The 25484-nt window shown below is 32.7% G+C and overlaps 1 protein-coding gene across 3 annotated transcripts; it reads right to left on the bottom strand.

Annotated features, from left to right (window-relative positions):
* Positions 1 to 3000: 3000 nt before the first annotated feature.
* On the bottom strand, positions 3001 to 23968 carry LOC132736707 (fibropellin-1-like). Of its 3 annotated transcripts, none has more exons than XM_060723899.1 (16): positions 23839 to 23968; positions 23102 to 23231; positions 16080 to 16193; positions 15571 to 15684; positions 14508 to 14618; positions 13703 to 13816; positions 12915 to 13028; positions 11517 to 11636; positions 10980 to 11108; positions 10148 to 10261; positions 9620 to 9730; positions 8864 to 8977; positions 7897 to 8010; positions 6632 to 6678; positions 4735 to 4810; positions 3001 to 3609 (listed from the first exon to the last, which is right to left on the bottom strand). In XM_060723899.1, the coding sequence occupies exons 1-16, from the start codon at positions 23854 to 23856 to the stop codon at positions 3071 to 3073; spliced, it is 2079 nt and encodes a 692-aa protein (XP_060579882.1). In that variant the 5' UTR covers positions 23857 to 23968; the 3' UTR covers positions 3001 to 3070. The 3 variants fall into 3 exon arrangements, with proteins under 3 accessions (XP_060579882.1, XP_060579881.1, XP_060579883.1); XM_060723898.1 differs by lacking the exon at positions 23839 to 23968 and adding an exon at positions 23506 to 23745; XM_060723900.1 differs by lacking the exons at positions 4735 to 4810; positions 23839 to 23968 and adding an exon at positions 23506 to 23741 and having other exon boundaries at positions 3290 to 3609.
* Between the last annotated feature and the right edge of the window lie 1516 nt (positions 23969 to 25484).

Below are 25484 nucleotides of genomic sequence, written 5' to 3'. Positions count from 1 at the left end.
TCAGGTTTAAATGCTTTTTCAACGTTTATTTACAAACTATAAAAAGAAAATTTGTTTAGTTTAGTGTAAGATCGAATATGTTTCACTTCGTGAACACCAAAAGTTCATATTTTACTCGTGGCTGCTTTTGATGCTCACTCGGTGAAATATTTTCCGATCTTACTCTGAACTAAACACATATCCTCTACATTTTTGTTAAGAATTCGTTAGCTAACTTCTCCTGTATTTTTGTGAATTATGGCTGATCCAGGAATCATACTTTTAATCCTCCATTCACTGGCAGTTTTTAGACTTACAAAAACACATTCCATATTATTATATTGTTTTAACAGTGTTTTAATAAAAAATAAAGTCACGTCAGTAATACTGAAGATAGTATGCTATTTCAATAAGCGCCATCGGACATTGGCATTACTTGGATATTTGGGTAGAAAATTAACAAGAAAATTGATGACAATATTTTTTCTTACATAACAACAATTATCACTTTGTATTTTCTGTTTTTATAAATTATGTTTTTGGACTTTTGTTTCCGAGAACTCATTTTAAGCAGTAAAATGGACCCACTTTATGGAAATAATTGCCTTTGAACGACATTTTAAAAGTTTGATATTATATCTAAACAATCAAACGAACATATAGGAAAATGCCAAACAAGGGTAATTTGTTCATCTCAAACATTACATGAAAACACTTCAATAACAAATACAGCCTCTTAATGATATATAATTATTAATATTTAAGAAAATTTTAGAGGTATTCCAAATACACATTCAAACATGTGTGTACTTCACAAAATTTAATACACAACTTGAGTATCAGCAATACATAAATAATGCACAAATCCGATATCATCATTTACATTATCCACGCAATTACCCTTGAAGTTTGAATATTTAATGTACATTTTTCCAGATCTGACTTTGTATCATAACTTCTCGCAATCTTGTTATTTCATACGTTTACAATTATTATAACATGATTTCTCTCAGTTTACATGTATCGTAAGTGCGCAATTACTCTCTGATTTTAAGTATCATAGCTGCACAATTACTCCCTGATGCGTGTTTGTTTGTTTCATTTTACGCCCTTTTCCAACAGTACTTCAGTCATATAGGCGGGTAGTTTCCTAACACCATCGTTCCTGGAGAGTTACACCAGTACTAGACTACCTTCCTCCGCGCTAAACTACCAAAGCATCTCTCGGGGATTCAACCCACGCTAGGGAGATAACTGGATTAGAAGTCATCGACTCTAACCCCCTCATAAAATGAATCATAAGTACAAAAGTTACTCTCCAACTTGATGTTTCTTAAGTGCACAACTGCTCTCTGAATAAATTATTCAGAAGTACAAATTAAAGTTACTCTCAAACTTGGTGTATCATAAATGCACAAATACTTTGCACAATACTCCCGGATTAAACGTATCATGGTATACAAATTACATTTACTCTCAATCTAGATGTTTCATAAGTAAACAGATACTCTCTGATTTTATGTACCATAAGAACACAAATGAGCCGCGTCACGACAAAACCAACATAGTGTGTTTGCGACCAGCATGGATCCAGACCAGCCTGCGCATCCGCACATTCTGATCAGGATCCATGATGTTCGCTATCAGTTTCTCTTCTTGTAATAGAGTTGGTAAGCGAACAGCATGGACCCTGATCAGACTGCGCAGGCTGGTCTGGATCCATGATAGTCGCAAACGCACTATTTTGGTTTTGTCGTGACGCGGCTCAAATTGCTCTCAAACTTGGTGTATCATAAGTGAGCAATTACTCTCCGATTTAAATATCATAGGTGCACAATTACTCCGTGATTAAATGAATCATAAGTACAAAAGTTACTCTCAAACTTGATGTTTATTTAGTGCATAATTACTCGCCGATTAAATGTATCACAAGTAAACAAATTACTCTCAAACTTGGTGTATCATAAATGCACAAATACTTTCTGATTATATGTATCATAAGTGAACAAATTTTCTCTCAATCTTAAAGTGTTTCATAAGTGCACAAAAACTCTCTGATTTTATGTAATTGCTCTCAAACTTTGTGTATCATAAGTGAACAATTACTCTCTGTCTTTATGTATAAAAAAAACCAGAAAAAAACCCAACAGACAAAAACAAAAATAAAAAACAAACAAAAAAACAGCTAAATATTAAACACACAAAGTTGAAAATCAAACTTTATTTCAATAAGGCTTAAACAGACTTTATTTCAATAACTTAAAGGTTAAAACAAACTTTATTTTAATAAGGCTAAAACATGCATTGATACAACACACAAACAAATGAATAACAAGACATTGATAATTAAAGCAAGATAAAAATTGATAATTATTTTAATTGATAATTATTCTAACAAGAATTGTTTTAGAAGAAAGAAATGTCAAACTTATCAAAAGGAAGAAGGAAACACGAAATTATCAGAACAATATAAACTTAGAAATAAGAAAACTCAAAGACACGTGTAACATATAAAAAAGAATAACCAGACCCGTGGTGCATAAGAATAATCGACCAAGTAATAAATGAATAAAAAAGAATAACTTAACACGTGTGAAGCATATGAAAATAAATTAACACGTGTAAAAACATATAAAAAGAATCCTAACGCGTGTAAAACATTTCAAAAGAAAAAAACTAACACGTGTAAAAACATATGAAAAGAATAATCTCACACGTATAAAAGAATAATTTAAAACATGTTACACACTGTGCATAATAAGGAACAGAACAGAACAGAACTACACAGTAAGGCGAGGAAGGTAGTAAATAGACAAACTAAAGATTACATGTCAATCGAAACTAGTTACATGTTACACACGATGTTTCAAATGATTTCTAAGTATAAAATAAGCATTTCACTATTAAAGTAAAGTAACAACGCCAAATTAAGGAAACTCTGTGCATTAACGCTATAAAATCCGATCCATCAATAACATTCTGCATGCGCATGCGCAATGCATGATGATTTTGTGTTCTATGACCTTTGTCTCTTTTTTTTAATTTGAGATAATCGAAAACACGGGTATTTAATTATAAAGTTGTATCTATACTAATCTTGTATCTTTTTAAATATTTCATTAATTTCCTGCGACAGTATAGTCACTCTATTAATGATCAATTCTCTGTCGCTTTCCCGTATATGATTACCAAATGTTTGAGAAAATTTATCCGGATGCCAACGAATCTGCTGTTCACGAACATATTTCTTTTTTTCTTCTGCTGATTTTTCCAAATTATCAAACAGAACACTTTTGTCGTCTGCTGTATCGTTTTCACTAGGCCATGGAATGTCACTGTACGCGAAAATCACGTGCTCATTATTTTCTATTTCTTGCACTTTATTGTCAAATTGTTTAAAATGCTTTGTTCTCCTGTTTTTTATATAAAGTTTTCTCTCATCAATTCTTCTCATTTCAGCGAACATGTTTTGTAAATTGGCTCTAAACTGCTCATCAAACATATCTTGCGCATGCCCACGAGCACGATCCTCCGCCTCTGCCGTACTTTGTGGTGGGGGTCTGTATCTTGGTGTCTCTCTCCTTCTTTCTCCACTGGACGGATCAGAATGTCCGAAATCTGGGTTAAATGCTAAATGTAAAATAAAAATCTTAAGTCTACAGATGAGACAATATACAATGTTATAGACTTCTTAATTGATAAAATATTAAGATTGCTTGTATCGTCCTAACAATGGTATAAAATGTATTTTTCATATCTAATTGAAAGGATAAGAAATTAATTTAAACGACTTCCTTTTAACTGCTGTAATTGTTATCTAGCACTTGGCGGAGCTCTGATATAAGGGAGAAAAGCTGATACAAGGGAGGTAATCTGATACAAGGGGAGATAAACTGATACAAGGGAGGTTAACTGATACAAGGGAGGTAAGCTTATACAAGGGAGGTAATCTGATACAAAGGGTGAAAAACTGATACAAGGGAGGTTAACTAATACAAGGGAGGTAAGCTTATACAAGGGAGGTAATCTGATACAAAGGGATATAAACTGATACAAGGGAGGTTAACTGATACAAAGGAGGTAAGCTTATACAAGGGAGGTATGCTGATAACAGGTAGATACGCCCATACAAGAGAGGTAAGCCGGTACAAGGGAGGTAATCTGATACAAGGCATGTAAGCTGATACAAGGGAGGTAAGCAAATACAAGGGAGATAAGCCGGTAGAAGGGAAGTAAGCTGATACAAGAGAGGTAAACTAATACAAGGAAGATAAGCTGATACAAGGGAGGTAAGAATATACATGGGAGGTAAGCCTGTACAAGGGAGGTAAACAGATACATGGGAGGTAAGCTGATGCTAGGAAGGTTAGATGATATAAGGGGGATAATCAGATACAAGGGAAGTAAGCCGGTTTAAGGGAAGTATGCCGATACAAGGGACGTAAGCAGATACAAAAGAAGTAAGCTGATAAAAGGTAGATAAGCCCATACAAGAGAGGTAAGCCGGTACAATGGAATTAAGCTGATACAATGAAGGTAAGCAGGTACAAGGGAAGTAAGCTGATACAAGAGAGGTAATCTAATACAAGGAAGATAAGCTGATACAAGAAAGGTAAGCTAATACAAGGAAGATAAGCTGATACAAGGGAGGTAAGCTGATTCAAGAAAGGTAAGCTGATACAAGGGTTTAAAGATGAAAAAACATTAAGCATAAAATGGTTGTTATAAAAAAGGAACCAGAACAATTGCACTTACTTTTTTTAGAAGACTGGTTTAAAACATACTTCAATAACAGATAAATGACGCTGAAAGCACCTCCTGCCACCAGAACCTTTAATATTGTTAAAGACAACTAAATAAATGCCAATCCATTGGAGATTATCCAAATTATTAGGGTTGAATTTCAATAGACTTATCGTAAAACGTTCTTGAATATTTATACATGTATATGTTTTCATCGAATAGCGTATCGAACACAAAACAGTTCAATGAACATCGCTGTAACATAGGCAATTTTGGTCATTACATTGAATTATGATTACATTGTTATTGAGTAAAATAAAAAAAAAGGTACGTTAAAGAAGAAAACAATAGCTTTTTTCATGAGGCTGTCATATAAAAACAAATTGAGCGTCGATGAAAAGAATACATGTATTTACTTTCCATGTGTGCACATAAACTCAAAGCGAACAAAGTCATTCAAAGTGTAAATTTTTAACTTCTGTTTTATCACTTAAAAATTATTATTATTATTTTAGGTCTAAAAGTAATTCAACTCTCCTCGAGCTAAATCGGAATTTGACCTGAAATTCCTTTACTTAGGATAAATTCTCAATAAATGTCTCAATACGTGTTTGTTTGAATGTTAAAATACGGTAAACAAGATCAACAAGGAAAGGTGGCGTTTAATAAGTCTTGTTTTGGGGGCACATTTCGTTTTAAGTCCGTGTTGTTACATTTCCTTTGTATGCATTGCATATGTTTACAGCACAAGAACTCGCATCGGAAAGAACGTCTTCAAGAAGACCAATTTGATTAATCAACGCTAAAATATAAGGATCTGACGGTCACCAATAGGAGGTCATCTTCTATTGACCTTTCAAACAGCCAATCATCGGCGAGCTTTGACAATTTTGAAAGCATTTCAACCGCTGGAAACCAATACTGCGATGGTAGTTTTCTCGATTTCAATAATAAACATGGCACTGTCCATATAGCAGGTAATTTTAGCTGAATAAAACGATTTAGTCCATTAAAAATTGAGTTTTTTTTTCGATTCATTTGTTTCAAATATTTTCAAGCAATTTTCTCCAACAAAAAACAACAATTTATTTTAATTCCACGGACAGCGATATTTTGCTTCTTCGTCCAATACCTATCTGTAGAGGACGGTTTAATTTCATAACGATACATACGTTTCTCGGGAAAGCCGATGTACAATGCAGGCGATACAAATACGATGACAATCACATCTACCATAAGCTTCTCCAAATCCCTCCCGAGGAGTGTACGTCGCGGAGAACGCACACGGCAGGTCAAGGTCAAGACGTCTTAAGTACCAGAGACGATTGGTTGACCTGTCGTGACTAACTCGGGAGTGTGGCGGTAACAAGAGCCGTTTTTTGTTATCCGCCTGTTTGTTGCCGTCACGGAACATGATGCTTTGCCAGTGTTGTGTTTTCCTCCAACGAACGAAGAAAGGGATAAGGAAAAGAGGCTTGACAAAGACGTCCCCGATGAGACTTCTAGAGTGGGCCGGCATGGACGCTGAGATCTCGGACATATGGAATTTTCGGCGCCGAGGTAACACACACACACATCTACTTTAAGTAGATCAGATTACACGGAGACATTATGAAAATCCGATACAAAATTTCAAAATAACAAGGAAAGTCTGGGTTCTAGGATTGTATTTTCCCACAAATGATTAAAAAATGGAAAGTAACCCTGTGAATGATTTCTATTTGCTGCCACAAATTAAGTTTGAGTGCACGCATAGATGTACGTTAATTCACGTTTGTTTGCTTTTTTAAATACTCGATTCTGAGATACATTATTATGTAGCTCAACCCAACCCCACACCCACACAACCACCCACCAACCCCATTTAAAGTCAGATAAAATATAAACATATTTTTGCATAAGTACTTACGACGGCCCATGTTTCAAAATTAGATTGGCCTTTAGGTCTCGGCAACTCTGAAAATATGAATTTAAAGCAAAAACATAAAATTAACATGCAAGTAAACCTGAAATTTTGTTTAACTTTAATACAATATTGACTTAGGTAACATACATGTTTCGATAGTCTAAGAAATCATTTTGACTGCTCCGATCCCCAATTGATTTTACATAGTTTAGAGATTGAAGGAACGATATAAATACATGTATAAATATATTTTCCGCTGGATGATCTTTAAAATCTCGACTGACTAATGACCGCATAATTTTTAATTCTATTAAAGAACTACGATCAGTACGCGAATGATACAATTTACGAACAATTTTCTGTTTTCAACTAGGAAATTGCGTAATGGTCATTGGTAGCTTTCGCTAGAAGTTTAATTGAACCAATTCATTCGCAAATGACATGTATTTGTATGATTAATCAGATCAAAGTTCCCGCCTACAACTTTTGATGACGAGCTGAAAATTGGCCAAACTCTTGACTTACTCGTACATAATAAAATATACGCAATATATAACAATCTTTCGCATTTTCTCGGCACTTTCCTTCCAATTTCGGAAACAAATAGTACATGTAGTTTAAACGCTCGGAGTTGATGACTTGAGTTTATTCAATTATATCGTGTAACAGATAACCTTAATTAAGTAAATAAGAAAAAATAGCCCATTATGTATATACTATTAATTTGTTTTAATATTATTTTGTACTATTAATTAATGTCTGTAGAAACATTTACCAGTCAACGGTATTTTCGATTTGTTTCATATAAGTGTACATCAATTTACATTCTTTAATTGTCACTGATTCTCGGACATATTTTTCATTCATAATTTTACCCAACTATTCTTTATTTCCCGTTATATGCCATTAAATACATACACAGATTACACCTGTTTTTAGTTTGAGCCGCGTCATGACAAAACCAATATAATGGGTTTGCGACCAGCATGGATCCAGGCCAGCCTGCGAATCCGCGCAGTCTGATCAGGATCCATGCTGTTCGCTTATACATACCCTATAACAAGAAGAGAAATTGATAGCGAAAAAGCATGGATCATGATCAGACTGCGCGGATGCGCAGGCTGGTATGAATCCATGCTGGTCGTAAACGCACTATGTTGGTTTTGTCGTGACACGGCTCGGTTTGCATATTTCAATCCGTATTAACTCCAAGATTACTATGAAAAATAGTCAAGGAGTTCCGAGCGTATAAAATACTATACTTTTACCTATGTGACACCTTTTCCCTCCGTAACCATTCTCACATATACATCTGTAATTACCGACATCTTCATAGCATGAACCCCCATGCTGGCAAGGATTTGAAGCGCATTCATCTATGTCTAAAATAGACAGACTACGAAGTCTTGATAAAACTTTGAAGACATCATACATGAAATATGTATGAGTAAATATGGTTTATACACTATTGAGAAGTGAAAGTTTTCGAGAATTTTAGATATTTAGAGAGTGAAATGCAGAATATATTAAACAAGAAGACCATTATGGATGAGCATGGTTCATGTAAGTTTTCTTTTCTCTTGTTGAAATGACATTATTTCTAGTCTTAATTGTTGAAAGGACTCTACTGAGGTTTATAAGCCTAAAAACATGAAAAAAAATCAAATTTTCACATAGATTAACATGGGCACTAAAAACAGAAATATAAATAAAATATAACCAAGAAATATACAAGAAAAACATTGAAAATCATATGTTTGTGCTATTCTCAGTCCAGTTTGAGTTAAAAGCGTTTAAACGCTTTTCAATTTTAGGTCATTTTTCACTCTTATAATAATTATTCTGGGAATTTTGCACATACGTTACTAGTATAGATCTACATCAAATGGAGTAATAATCTCAAAAAATTATTTCCAGTCCCGTTATATCAAAAAACCTCAGTGGAGTACCTGTAAAGCTGCTGCAAAACATTGGAAAAAGCAAACTTACTTGAACAATGCTATAAACGGTCCGTCTTCTTTCGATATTCAATCAATGGTCAATCATGAATTGAGCAAACATGGAAAAGTAAATCTAAAAGTTGTTTAACGTTTTAGCTTTGGCGGATCCCACTTGAATCTAAAATCTTAATTTAACTACTAGAATATACTTGTAATAAAAATCTTAATATTTCTCTGAATTGTTAACCACTTATATTTTTACCATACAGTCTATTAAAATTTATGGCGAACAAACCTGTTTCACAACGCTTTCCAGTAAAACCTTTCGGACATACACAAGTAAACCTGTTTTTACCGTCTTTACAAATGCCACCGTTTTGACATGGATCGGATACACATTCGTCGATTTCTTAAAAAAAAGTTAAAAAAGATATCAAACATTGGTTATTAGTACATTATTTTAATATTATTTTTACGATATTTTCAAGCAATATTAAATTTAAATTCGCCGAGGTCACATGTACAATAATGTCAATGTCAAAATTCACATATCAGTAAACGTCAACAAATGGTAAAGGTCAGAAATCGTTACAGGTAAAAACCGGTACAGATCAAAAATCGTTACTGAAGCTCAAATCTGTTTCGACACAGAGTATCTTTAGAAGTTATGGAAGTGAAAGAAGAAAAAACAAAGGTTAATTTCACATGCCATATTCCTTAAAGTTAAAATCACCTTACAGAGGCTTAAGATTCAAAATAAATTATGAAACCACCTGCAAAGTGAACAGTTTTGTAACAGCTTGTAACTTACTTGATACATTTGTGCTAAGATTGCCTAAATTATGCACACTGTTTTCATGTTGTTTTTATTACCTTAGTATTTACTGTAATTTGAGAGTATGCATGAGGGTATTTTATGCCCGGCCCCTTTCATGTAAACATGCTCTTAAATTATTTATTATTTTATCGGTAATAAAGCCATGTATAAAAAAGGAGTAAAAATAATTCATGAGGCATTGTGTACCTTTATTATCAAATACATGTCACATACCTTCGCATCTCTGACCTGTATAGCCTTCTTTGCATGCGCACCAATACGTATTGATGCCGTCTACACATTTTCCTTTATTCTTACACGGGTTCGAAGCACATTCATCCGTTTCTTGAAAAACAAACAGCATAATGGCATTTATTTGAAAACAAGGAGAAGATATTTAACCTTTAACCCGCCGGAACCGGAAGTAAGCATCCGTGTAGTCTAGATCTGGCTCTAGATAGTTCCAGATTCATACAATATTTATCTCCCTTGCCAAAAGTGGCAGCCATTTTGGTGGTCTATATTCTTTATATATTATTGATAAATATATATATAAGATTAACAAAAACGGCTGATTTCTTAATATCTATGAAGCAAACTATTAGACCTATTTAACAGATTTTTATCAGTTTTCATGTAGACGGTCGAATTATGATATATTTATATGCGATACCTCTCGCAAAAGTATCTTTTATTTATCTTTTATTTAAAGAAAAATACTCAACAAGAATATACACAAATACCCCCGAAAGGATTTTTTACCATATTCGCAGTTGTCACCGTAGTATCCTCGTTTACAGACACACGAATATTTATTACTTCCATCAATACACCTTGCTCTTTTAGGACACGGGTTCGATTTACACTCGTCAATATCTAATGGGAGATAATTATAAACAAAAACATTAAAATTATATGACCTCCAATCGTCGATATCTAAAGGGAGAAAGTCAATCCATTTAATTAAACTCCTCACAGTGATTACTTCCCTTGACATATTGTAAGGATAGATCACTGCGTTTAACAATCTTTTATACATCAATAGAGAGGTATTAGCTTATTAGAACTAGTCGATTAATATTTGCAAAATATCTAAGGGGAGGTGGTTAAATAAAAGAATCGATTAAATTCGTTTACATCTAAAAAAAGATAATGTACACAAATATCAGATTCATGTTTATCAATATGTAAAATGAGATAACAGGACAACTGAGACATCCTTCATAACGTGAATCATTTTTTGCGCTATCTACTTTATATAAGCTTAGTTGTTAGATTACATTTATATATGTCATTGAACTATATTTACAACGATGTTTAAACAGTTTGCGCATGCTTAGAAGAGTATGTCAATCACAGACATTTAGGATTTAAACCTTTTTATACATGTAATACGATTTTTCCATGGTAACGGATGTTGCATTTCACGCATGCGCATTCTGCTTACTATTTGTATGGTGAAGAATAAAATACCAACACTTTAAACAAATTAGCATTACATCTATTTTTTGCAATTCTTTATACCTTATGCAATAACTGTAAAATATAAGAAATGTAATCATTTAATTAATATTGTAGACTATGTTTTGCTTACCTGTCTCACACAAATTTCCAGTGAAACCCTCCTCACAGTTACACATAAATTTGCTTTTACCTTGAACACACGACCCTCCGTTCTTGCACGGGTGTGAAGAGCATTCGCCAACATCTGTGACAGGTAATTCTGTAAAAAAAAAAGCCAAACAGAAATGACTGTGATTCAAAATTGTTTAAAAGTACTAAATTAATTTTCTCTTCATTTTTTTCAAAATATAGTACACTAGAACCTTTAATGAGACAACCTCATGCTATTTCATGGAAGCTGACTTCCAGTCTAATAAAAAAACATAAACATTGAAAAGATACAAATCATGTTTGCGTATTACATACGGCTGCCAAACATACTCAAGTAGCATGTTATAAAGGTAATAAAAAATAAACACTTTGAATTGAAGCATTCACACATAATAAGTGAAAACTGATGACGAATAAACAGAACCACCACAGACGTACTGAGCAAAAAAATATTTTGAATACTTATGAGAGACAGGGCAGTGGCACCTAGTCATGTCATAAATACTCGTATATATACCTTTTTCATTTTGGCATTGATCACCTGTAAATTTTTCCGTGCATTTGCATGTGAAACCGTTGATACCATCAATGCATCTTCCGCCATTTTTACAGGGGTTCGATGAACATTTATTCCCACCTAGATAAAATACCCAGTAATTAAAGGCATAGCTTCGAATGATAAGTCAAACATACGCTCGTATATCAAAATGTGTCTTGACAACGTCATATACAATTATTTCCCTGTTTAACTACTGTCAAAAACGATAAATGTTAATATATTGTAAATAAACATATATAAACACATCGTCGAATATCCTCGGTCGAACCATTAACATTTCATGTTAATCAACCGTGGGTATCCGATGATTTATAAAACATTATATCTATTTGTTGAAACATTCAGTTTATTTTATCTCCCAAAGTCAGGCTATTGCAACGTGACGTTAAAGTTTCTAGCAAAATATGGCGCTTAAACGGTCCGAACTTGAGGTAAGGCTTTTTTATTAGTATAATTAGGTCTGGCTTATATCCAGAAACTCGTCCATAGATGTAACTTAGATTCATACAATAACCTAGGTGTTAATCGTGAATCTCTACAAGACCATGAACGATAGTTAATTCATATAACCGATCAGGTGTCGATATCTACACGACCATGGACGGTTCTAAGATTCATATATAACCAACTAGGTGTGAATCTATACACGACCATGGACGGTACTTAGATTCATAAAACCAACTAGATGTGGATCTCTACACGACCATGGACGGAACTTAGATTCATATAATCAACTTGGTGTGAATCTCTACACGACTATGGACGATACATAAATTCATAAAACCAACTAGATGTCTATCTGTACACGACCATGGACGGAACTTATATTTATATAACCAACTAGATGTGGATTTCCACACGACCATGGGCGAAACTTAGATTCATACACCCAGTAAGGTGTGAAACTCTACATGTCCATGGACGGTACTTAGATTCATACAACCAACTAGGAGTGTATCTCTACGCGACAATGGACGGAATTTAAATTCATACAACCAACTAGGTGTGAATCTTTACACGATAATAGACGGAATTAAGATTCATACAACCAACTAGGTGTGAAACTCTACGCGACAATGGACGGAATTTAAATTCATACAACCAACTAGGTGTGAATCTTTACACGACAATAGACGGAATTTAGATTCATACAACCAACTAGGTGTGAGTCTCTACACGACAATGTACGGAACTAAGACTCATACAACCAACTGGGTGTGAATCTCCACACGGCCATGGACGGTAATTAGATTCATACAACCAACTAGATGTGGATCTCTACACGACCATTTACCGTACCTAAATTCATACAGCCAACTAGGTGTGAGACCATAATTTTAAGTTTTCAATTATTACCTCTTTGACATTTACTTCCTGTGTAACCATCTTTACACTCACACCTGTATTTACCGACATCTTGATGACATGTCCCTCCATTCTGACAAGGGTTTGAAGCACACTCATCTATATCTACAATACACAAATAAATATATGTAAATATAATATAAAGTATCTCAGTAGAGAATGTTAATGAACATGAATTTCTAAATACACCTTGTTAATATCACACTACAAACTGAAAAATTTCAGATTGTTCTTCGAAAAAGCGTATAGCATAAAGACATATTACAAGAGAGGCATGATGGCCAAATATTGTTCGCCTGAGTAAATGATGCGTAGATATAATTCTATTGGTACTGGTTGCTCCTAGTATGGGCTTGGCAAAAGTTATTTGAATAAATCTTGCCCCCCCCCTCATATTTTGTATTAAAATTTTGATATAATGTAATATAGAATAGATATGTAAATTTATAAATATCTTTATTGTTAGATATTTTCTTATGAATGTAATTAAATGATAAAATTTCGCTTAAAGATAGCTTGAATTTGATAAAGGAAAAAAATATTATTCGGTTACTTTCGGACTTTTGGTCTTGTACGTAACAAATTGTTATTCGTAGTAATGCGGAAGCAGAATGATTTCATTTTATTAAGTAACCTTCAAACTATTTGCCTTATAGTATCTTCACTTTATGAAAAAAATGCCATGCCTTTGTGTATGGCCACATGAAGTTTGTTAAGTCAGTGATTTTAACAAAGTCAATAAAATTACTGTCAGAAGACTGATAAAATATAAAACAAACCTGTTTCACATCGCTTTCCAGTAAAACCTTTAGGACATTCGCATCTATACCTATTTTTACCATCAAAACAAACGCCGCCATTTTCACATGGTTCTGATGCACACTCGTCTATTTCTTTAACAAAAAAGAGGGTTTATTGATTTTATATCATAATTCATATCATCAAGACTTTTCCTTGGAAACTGAAAAAAATCACCATCGTAACGAGCAGATAAATCTTGAAACTCTTTTCTCTGAATCCTAAGGAAGCGTCCTAGTGCCAATTTAACATATTCTATAAAAAAGATAACTCCTACGTAGGACTTTGTAACTCCTACGTAGAAGAACACTTATAAAGTCCTACGTAGGAGTTATAAAGTCCTACGTAGGACTTATAAAGTCCTACGTAGGAGTTATAAAGTCCTACGTAGGAGTTATAAACTCCTAATTAGGCTTTTTTCAACTCCTACGTAGGAGTTATAAAGTCCTACGTAGGAGTTTGTAAGTCCTACGTAGGACTTTAAAACTCCTAATTAGGTTTTTTATCTCCTAGGTAGGAGTTATCAAGTCCTACGTAGGACTAATAAAGTCCTACGTAGGCCTTTAAAAGTCCTACGTAGGAGTTATAAACTCCTAACTAGGTTTTTTTATCTCTTACGTAGGAGTTATAAAGTCCTACTTAGGAGCTACAAAGTCCTACGTAGGAGTTATCTTTTTATAGAACATGTTAAATTGGCACCAGGACGCTTCCGTAGAATCCCCATAATTCACATCCATAAGTATTTATAACTAACAAGTATAAATATATATATCTAACATCACAAACCTTCACATCTCTCTCCAGTAAATCCTTCTTTACATGCACACCAGTACGTATTGATACCGTCTACACATTTTCCCTTATTCTTACACGGATTTGAGGCACATTCGTCGATTTCTGCAAGAAAGTAAGCCTTAAAACTTGACAACATCTCAGAAGATGCTGAACAATGTCTTCAATTCTATGTTTTGCAAGTCTGAACGTGATGATAGGATAGAAACAAAATTTCTAGCTTTTTTAAGTAAAGATTATATGATGACGTTACTTTTAGAGGAAACGCTCAGGTACCGTTCTGTTATCACTGCAGGCACAAGATGGCACAAGATGGCACCGTAGTAGAACAACCACCTTTTACTTGATTTAAGAAACCAAATCCCCAGTCACAACGCCTTAATGTAAATGGTTATAATCTACTTTTATCATCCTAGATCTTTTTCCTCTATTTTTTCTTACATGATATACATTAAGGGAAAGATGATTCATTTCGCGGAAACCCAGCCAAGTACTTGATTAACATGAGGTAAATTCGTTTGGAAACTGTCCAGCGTTACAGTACATGACTTTTTGTGCACGGTAAACAAATAGAGATGAAAACGAAATAGAAAAGTTTATATTCCGATCTAAACCAAATCATTCATTATTTTAAGAAAAATGTCAAAACAGGAACTGATGAAAAAAGAACAGACCAGGAAGAATGGGCGTGTACATGCCGGTGCCGGTGTCAGCTTATATGAGCCGTTTCACGACAAAACCAACATAATGGGTTTGCGACCAGCATAGATCCAGACCAGCATGCGCATCCGTGCAGTGTAATCAGGATCCATGTTGTTCGCTTACAAAGTCTATAACAAGTAGTGAAACTGATAGCGAACAGCATGGATCCTGATCAGACTGCGCGGATGCGCAGGCTGGTCTGGATTCATGCTGGTCGCAAAGCCACTATGTTCGTTTTGTCGTGACAAAGCTTATATTGTTTTGCACTTGTCGCATGGCAAAATATGAGGCCGCCACAATGCTAAGGGTGTTACAATAGTATGACTTAGTTTCGGATATATGCGGGCTTTATTACCATTTTGACATTTATCACCGTTGTATCCTTTTTTACAGACACACGTGTAGGAGTTGCTACCATCGACACACCTTGCTTTCTTAGGACAGGGGTTCGATTGGCATTCGTCAATATCTGAAAAGGGGATCACTGACAATGACATCCGATAAATAAAGGCAAATAATACCGATAAAATATTATATTCGATCCATATTCTTTAAAATTAAAAGGGAGATAACAAACAAAATATCACGAGTGAGGTAACTGGTTCATGTTTTTCATTATCAGAAACTCACAAGTATCTAAAGGGAGATAATGTGAAATATTTGAACTAATCAACTGAAAAACAGACTTGATTAATAAACCTCTTCGGTAAAATGTTTAGCAAGGAAAAAGTAAATGTGATTTAGAAAATTAACAAAGAGGGGGTTACCCCCCCCCCCCACACACACACCTCGAAACGTTAAATCTTGATAAACTTTGTGGAATAGATCGCTATGAATAATAATAATAGAAACATAAACTTATACCTATTTGACACAAATCCCCGGTGAACCCCTCTCCGCACTTACACGTGACATTATTGCTGTCTTGAACACAGGAGCCCCCGTTTTTGCACGGGTTTGACGAGCAAGTAACCACATCTAAATGATAAAAAATACATTTTCATTTAGTCATTAATATGTGTAAAAAGGAGTCTTTATATGGCAACTAAGCTTATTTATCATATACACATGCTGCTTTTGCTTTTTCACGGCCGTGCATATGTTTTGACGTGACGTCATTTGCGTTATACAAACAGCGCATAGACGAACTATATACATGTAATAGCGTCACACTATAAGCGCGTTAATGAAAAAGCGACCCTTTGTTTACCTTAAACAATTCTTATTTTTGATATGTGATAAACTGAATATAATATTCGTGTAGCTTCATTCTAAATTTATTGAGCTAGTTGTATAAATAGTGGAGATTAAATAAATGTGTATTCAATACTGATTTTTCTTAAACTTGTTGAATAAAATAATATTCTCGCTGAGCATAATACTATTTTATTCAACGAGTTCATTGAATCTACACCAATATAATATTATATTTATCACATAACCAACATAAGAACTGTTTACAGTGAAAACAATCCTTTTTCATTATTGACGCGCTTACATTTAGCTTGTCTTTACGCTATTTTTGTAGAACGCAAATGACGTCACGTCAAAATATATTTATTGTTTAACGGAGTTGCAAAAGCGGCACCCGGTCATACATAAAATTTATATAAAGTAATAATGTCCTCGCCAGAGGCCCGAATTATATTATTCTAGTCAAATCATTCAATAAATTCAGTATTGAAACTACTCTCATTAAATATCCTCAATAAATCTCGGTTTAAAAAGTCAATGTGTATGACCTGTAGTAATGTTGAATCTTTTCTATACTCTTTTCCTATACTTATACATTTATATGATCTATGTTTTTTTTCCAGACACAACAACAACAAAAACAATAAAATTTATGTCAGCATTAATTGATATACATTTACGTCGAGCCTGTTTACATACATGTATGTATAGATTATTAAAATACACGTCATAAATGTCATAATGTATAATCGTGAGGTGTTTAACTTTGCATGACTAAAAAAATAAGTTTATCAGAAAGTTTATCAGAAGTAATCGATACAATGACATGATAAACATCGAAATGTCGTCACTATTATAAATAACATAACCAAATAAAGATAGATTTATCAAATTGAATGATAAAGTTGATAATATCATTAACACCTGTTGTACCAAGTGAAAATATTATTTAAAGTACGATTATGCAGTCAGCATAATTATTGATAAGACCGAGATATATACTTGCAAATGTGTGTATGTTTGACAAATGAGCCGCGTCGTGACAAAACCAACGTAATGCGTTTGCGACCAGCATCCGCGCCGTCTGAACAGGATCCATGCTGTTCGCTTACCAACTCTATTACAAGTAGAGAAACTGATAGCGGACAGCATGGATCCGTGCTGGTCGCAAACCCATTATGTTAGTTTTTTCGTGACTCGGCTCACATATGGGTGCAATCTGATTAAAATCAGCTCCTAAATACACCAATACATATAAGCCTGGGTTCCAGACTGTCGATTTGTTATACATGTAAGCCTGGGTTCGAGTCTGCCGATATTTTATATAATCAATACTGGAAACATGACTGAGTACGAAATAGCGCATATGTTATGAATAAGCAAAATGTATTGATCAACGTCTGAATCCCAGGCTCATGTAAGAAATACGTTACTGTAGATTAGAATTTAAGTCAGGTTGATATGGATGTTTACGAAGTACTAAAGCAATCGGAATCATTCCTGTATGTCTATGCCAGTGAGAGACTGAAAAAAAGTTTGTTTGTTCATTTGTTTTTGTTTCTTTTTCTTTTGCCGATTTAACACATTTTTCATACTATATATTTCTCTACAAGAAAGACTTTTAAACTAACACTTTTTCTAAATCAGCAAAGATAGGTAAAATGACCATAAGTCCCAATGTCCGAGTTGAATTTTCACGGAGAATTTTTTTTGAACAAATGAATGAATGAATGAATGAATGAACGAACATTACGACAACATAATATAATGAGTGATCGAACGAACGAGCGAGCGAGTGAAAGAACGAATCAAGTAAACTAATGAATGAACGACGAGCGAAATAACGAAACAATTAATCAATCAATCAATCAATCAATCAATTGAAAGCTGACTCAAGATAATACAAACGATAAAACAAATCAAAGGGCTGCAACCTCTGTGGTATTTTCTGATCTTTGCAATCTAAATCATACTGACTATCTGTATGTATTTTCCTATATAAGTTTATTTTTATATACTATAATTAATCTTACGCAGCGACTGCGTCTATAACAGTTTGAGATTGATACATATGGAATTTTGCATGACTAGAGTTGCACCAAAAAAATCATTTTCATTTTTTATGACAGCCATACTTTATCCTTGTATATCGTGGCTACTTCCTTAAAAGAGACACTTCAAAAAAAAAGTTGCCTCGACTAGGACTTGAACCTTGGGCCTTTCACACCCTAAACGAGCGCGCTACCTCTGCACCACGGTGAAGTAATACCTTTGTCGCTTGAATAATAACAAAAACATTGTAATTCTAAATTGAGAATTTCCATTCCGTGTTTGTAATCCTTACTAATTTCGAGGTATTTTCTTCACTATAAACCTGTTGTTTAACACTGATGAAAATATTTTAGCGAAAATCTTCTCGCCAAAACAGTACGACATGTATATATTCCACTACTCGAAAGTCAGAATTATGTGTACTACGCTCTGGAGTATTCAGTAATCGACATAGCTAAAAATAGTATTTTCATTGATTAAGCTTTACGGAAATAGCCGAACATTTTTCATTGGGTAAAAAAGATATTCATCCGCGAAATTTGTGATTGTAACCTCTTATTTCTATTGACTACTCTAAACTTTTAATGCACTGTAATTCGTTAAATGCATACATTGAAAATTATTCTTTATCTTAAATTGCTGGTTTTTAAGCAGTTCTGAGTGAGAACTACTTTGCGTTGTTAGGTCTGTTAGGAAAATTTGTGTTAGACAGTGGATGTTAGTTATGTATTTACTGATCTTGCGATAAGAAAATACAAAAATACTACAAAACTATCATTTCAATACGGCCCCATTTCTCATAGAGCCTTTATAATGTTGTTTCCAAGACACACATGTATTTCAAACGTGCAGATCATAATTTCAATGAAAGATTACTGTCTTGAATGGTCAATTGCAAAATATGAAAAATTATTTTCATTTCGGAATGTCTTTTTTTTAGTTGACTTCACAAGTAGCCGAGAGCAACCTATTTTCGTGTTCAATTTAAAGTTTTTTTGTTAGTTTCTTGTTTTATGTGTATTTGTTACAGCATAGGCTTTGGGAAAATAGTTCTATCTCGCATGGTCCCTTTGTGCTTCCGGACCCTTATTCCATCCACAAAAATAAAATGACTCTAAAACATTTCTAAAGTACCCATTTGTCCTGTCCGTGGTTGCGGTATATACGGTATATACATTTACATTCTTCTTTACTAGTCTTGATAGTAGACATATTAAATATGTATATCACTGGGTATATATTAAACGTGCAATACATTACCGATAATCAATGTGTCTGTCGTGTATCTAAATATAACAATAAAATCTGGAATTCCCCATAAACGTATATACGTGCCAAGTTTATGACCTTTACAACTTGCCGAGTAAGACCTAAATTGTTTGCTTGTATGTAAAATGTGTGACAAAACAATATACATTTTAACGATTAGCTACAAAAATACAACCTTGATGAATGTTTTCATCGTATTAAAATATGAACGTTTTAACTATTAAAGGTAGATATTTCTAATGTATTCAAATGTTATACACTTCATACTTAAAATCTGGTTCTGAGCCTTGGCAATTTATCATGCATAACATCAATGGTAAGCGAAGCAAAGGGGGACAACTGCGTAGGAGTTTTGTAAATGTTAACATACAGGTATATTTCGGGAGAATGCGGGGATCGTGTGGGCGATAACGGACTAGAAATTTGATATTAATATAGCTGAGCTTTGAAAGGATTGAACCACTTCTTAACATTGAAGTCCTGAAAACCTATGTAAAGGGAGATGCTATTATATTACCACATAACTACAATCAATTTCTGTTATAATGGATTCATTACATGTTTAATTATTTCAGAGGTTCATATCTATAAATTCATGGCAAGGTGATTTGAATAATAAATATATTTTATTACCCGAAAGCGGAAGAGTTTTATTCTAAAAATAAACAACACCTCACTTTTATTATACACTTGGATACATTTACAAATACTTTTATAGATTATCGGGCACATTTCATAACGTTTGAATACATTATATATTTATACACGTTTACATTGACAACTATCTGGCGTTTTCATAATTGAAATAAAATATATGTAATAAATACATGCGTTTTCTTTTATATTATTTATGAACTTCCGAGACATTGCGAGGTTTAAAGAATTACTGACCTCTTCCATCGGCAGTGGAGTTTGAAGTTGATCTAATTCGACAGAAATATAAGCTTCATGTTTTGTAACAACACGCTTTTAAGAAAATTGAATGTGTCACGAGAAAAATAGAGAAAATCCCTGAAGACAGTTCAACACGGCAAAATTGACAATTTCGGTTCATGGACGGTAGTGGTAATTGCAAGCTACCGTCCACGCCCCCTAGCTGCCTATAAAGAATGCGATGGATTGTTTTCACATGGAGATAACTCGTTTTTCTGCAAGCATTAATTGTGAAAATACGACGCATGTATACGCTTAAATAATACTCAAACACTGATATCAGTGATATCAAATTCAAAACGATTATAAATAACGTTGTTTTATTACATTAGTTTTTTCCCCGCAAATATTTACAGTAAACATTTTTTACCGTGTCCCGTTAGGGCCATCGCGACACATAGACATAACACGAAACAACGAAAACGCGAAATTGCAATGGTGAAAAGCCGAATGTACGATCATGGTGTAAAGTTGACATTACAAAACCACGATGGCGTTATTGAAATTTCAAATTTCTCCCCTATAAATATAAGAAAATTATCATGGGCTGGCATGTGTAGAATAATTTGACTTGGTTATGATTTTATTCCTATTAATTACATTGGAAGCCTCTAGTGCAGAAAGAAGTGAAAAGTCTGGTGTTCGAATTCAGGTCAAGATATAATTTAAAACATTGTGTGTCTTTTTATGTGATATGAACAGTTTTTCTTAAGAAATTACCCGGATAAGCAAAGGAAAAATGCAAAGGAAAAGTAATGAAAATATATGTATGATTTTAAAACTTATTTATAAAGTATATCAAGGTCTTGTTGTATAAATGAAACAAATTCGTGAATATTTAATAAAAACGATTTACTACTATAATAATACATGTATACTGATTTACACTGACATATCAATGACAATGTAAATACAACCCTGCAATATGAATGACAAAATAAATATTAATGATAATGTATAAATATAATGCAATATAATGAATGATTATGTAAATGGAAACTAGTCCCATACATTTAACATATATAATGCCACATATGTTAACGTTAACTCATTACAATGCCATAAATGATTATATCAATATAATAAGGTTTCATTCATGATCATAAGTATAAAAATAGTGCCATAAATAATGATGTAAATTAATATAATACAGTAAATTAACATAATACAGTGTCAGTTATTATTATTTTCCATGACATGGTGTCATAAATGAAGATTATTATGATACAATACAATACAGTGTAATAAAATGATGATTTTAATATCATAATGCATTGCCATAAATAATGATAATCACAAAGTCCAGTGCCATAAAAGATGATAATATTATGACATATTGCTAAAAATGATGACTATAATAATACAAAATAAAACAATGTAATATCAATGACGATTAATGATGATTATTATATCAAACAGTGCCATAAAGTATGGTTATAATATGATACATGATGATGTCAATAAAACACAGTGCCATAAATGATGATATCAATAAAACACAGTGCCATAAATGATGATATCAATAGATGACAGTGCCATAAATGATGATATCAATTAATAACAGTGCCATAAATGATGATTTCAATCAAACACGGTGCCATGAATGATGATATCAATAAATGACAGTGCCATAAATGATGATATCAATTTATAACAGTGCCATAAATGATAATCAAAATAAAACACAGTGCCATAAATGATGATCTCAATCAAACACAGTGCCATTAATGATGATCTCAATAAATGACAGTGTCATTTTTGATGATCTTAATAAATTACAGTACCATAAATGATGATCATAATACAAACCTGTCATAAATGATGATTTTGATAAAACACAGCGCCATAAATGATTAATTATAATAAAACACAATGCCATAAATGATTATCTCAATACAAACCTGTCATAAATGATGATTTCAATAAAACACAGTACCATAAATAATGGTTATGGTATAATACAAAACAAAATGCCATTATAAAGGATAATTAGACTACAAGATACAGTCCCATACATAATAATCATAGTATCACACAGTGCCATAAATGAATCAATACTATAATATAATTCAGTGCAATGAATTATCATGTCAATGTAATACAGTGCCAGAAAGGATGACTATAGTATAAAATACAGTGCCATAAATAAATATATATATATAAATGAATATCATGAATTATTATATCAATGTTATACTGTAACATAAATGATCATTAAGATATTGTCATACATTGTCATATATATTGATGTCATTATAGTCCAAGTCCATAAATGTATTTATCATTAAATAGTAATGTTAATTGAATAAATTGTAATGAATTACGCTTTGAAAAGTATTAAAAGATACTGAAAATATGGTATATTGCAACACTTTTCGACAGAAACAGTTTGTTTTTTCGTATCCATTAAAAAAAAGACAAAAACGACAACATCTTACCTTTATCAATAGTTAAATTAGGAATAGATGTCACTTCAGAACCACTAACGTTACACAAAACAGCTGATAGTAAAAAATAAACCGAGACTAAATATATGCATAAACAATTATGTTGACCAAGGGACCGATCCTAAAACGAAAACAAAAACTGAATTAAGAAATGGTAACAGTATAAATATCAAACAGTCCATTTACATTCAAGTTCGGTGTGTAACATTTGTACATATAATAATATAATATTATATGTTGACAATTCAATATTTACTATTCATACTGACAATTTAATATTCATACTTCAAATATTAGCTATATTCAATTTAGTGAAATCGAAAGTAAGGCTTTGTCTATACGCAAAAAAAACAACAAAAAAACAACAACAATAAGTATTATTTGTTAATCGATACCTTTCGTTTACATTCTGTTAATTCCATCTTTTGCTGATTTATACCTGAATGCCCCTTTATAGAGAATTATTACAAACATATTTTCCACGTTGTATGTATAAATTGTTAGTAAGCATTAATTTTACAACGCTATTATTCTACATGTTACGAGGGATAGTAAAAAAGTTATAAGGCTGGCTTAATTTTTCACGTTACACTTATACGATAAGTATATTTTTAGAAAGCGAAAATTTACCCATAGAAATGTCTTCGAACATAGATCAGAAGATTTTTAATCATCTGGAATTAATTTAATAAAAAAATAAATATCTTTTCGATAAATAAATGTCAGACCTGAATATTCCACTCCATCTAACCCACAAACTATACAAATGGTTACAATAACAGAATCAAAATATCAACCAAAAATGTAAACAAGATTGCCAAATCATCAACAACAACAATAACAAAATGCCTGGTTATATCTGAATTGCAATTATCAGTGTCAAGATAAACAGTAATTGTTATTTTAGGATATAATGAAAATACAAGTTTTATCTTATCTATTAAATTGTTTTGATTATATATTTTAAATTGGTTTTCTAACCGACATTTAAGTACTGAACTGGACCACAGTGGAATGTGTGTTATACCATTACTATACATGTCATTATGTTGAAAGTATCTAACATTCATCTTACATACATATAAAAACTTACCATAAACGAATTATATAGTGATGCTATTGACCAGTAAGTACATGTATGAGGAACATGATCCGATACAGTCTATATATCTTCATATAGCAGATGACAAATTGTTCGAGAACAACTATTATTTTTCATATAAATATTCATAAGAAATCACCTTCAATCTCATGTCAACAGTTTTGTTTTCTCTGTCATATTTTATAAAAATATCAAAATGACACATTTCTATTATTTTATTATCAATAATTAAGATATTAATGGAACATGTGCACATTGTAGATCAATCCACTAATAACTTACTTAACTACCCTCGGTCTCAGATCTATTAATAACTCTTAAAGCAGCTCTAAAAATAAATAAACGGAAGTCCAGTTTCATGTGCATATTGCAATACTGTCGGATCATCGGAGCGATTCTTTCTAAAAATAAGAAGATATAAATAGCTTTCAAAAACATCAACAAACATGTAGACAAAAGAAAAATTGTTTTATAACTTTGTACCCATTCAAAAGATTTAAAATGGAGTGTTTGTTTTGTTATTCAAGAAGGTGTATAAAATAAATACGACTTGGGTTGACGTGATTTAAACAGTTTTGAAGTAAGGTTTAAGTAGGTTTAACTATTCACTTTCAAATTATTACGAAAGAATCAAATAGATAAATATTTTTATTATATTGACATGTGTTTTAACATGCACTATGAACATTTAATAAAAACCCCTTAAGAAACCTTAAATAATAGACTAACTAGGCATACGTGATTAAATGTTAAGATATATTGACAACTGATTATGTGAAGCATATGATGAAAGATTTAAATGTATACAATATATACTGTATGCTTATAATAACAAAGAATTAGAAGTCTGAACTTTATGAATATACATTGATTTTGTCTGGTCTGAAATGCATTAGCATTAAAGTTTGCCATTTTACGAATATTTTCATTTAGTAATATACATATTTTTTTCTTTTGATTTGTTTAAATAGCAACAGTCCGAAAATAAATTGCCAAATAGTTCACTGATTATGATATAATGTAAACTAGAGTAAAAAGTGCGTTTTTTTTTTCATTTTCGTTACTATGACACTGTGTGCATATTCTATCATGTAAGGGTTCATCTTTGTACCTCCCAGTATCAATTCGTAACGGAAGTATACCGCAATGCAGTTGAGCTTATGTTGATCGTTCATTTCCCCATAAATTCAAGATAAGATAATTATTGTTAGGTTTTAACTCCTGTTTGAACAGGCTTTCTTTTCTTAGTTATGGATATGATAACAGCGACGA

Source organism: Ruditapes philippinarum, unplaced genomic scaffold (genome assembly GCF_026571515.1).
Source record: "Ruditapes philippinarum isolate M1 unplaced genomic scaffold, ASM2657151v2 ctg7204_1_1_1_1, whole genome shotgun sequence".
NCBI classification, from domain to species: Eukaryota; Metazoa; Mollusca; class Bivalvia; order Venerida; family Veneridae; genus Ruditapes; species Ruditapes philippinarum.
The sequence above is the reverse complement of the archived record's forward strand: the minus strand, read 5'-3'. Positions and strand labels throughout refer to the sequence as shown.

Coding starts and splice junctions, on each gene's coding strand:
- LOC132736707 (XM_060723898.1), bottom strand. CDS start 23,532: ATGGAATTAACAGAATGTAAACGAAAG. Junction 11,109..11,516: donor TCAATGCCAAAATGAAAAAG/GTATATATACGA, acceptor TTTTTTTTACAG/AATTACCTGTCACAGATGTT. Junction 8,978..9,619: donor TACAGGTCAGAGATGCGAAG/GTATGTGACATG, acceptor CTTTTTTTTAAG/AAATCGACGAATGTGTATCC.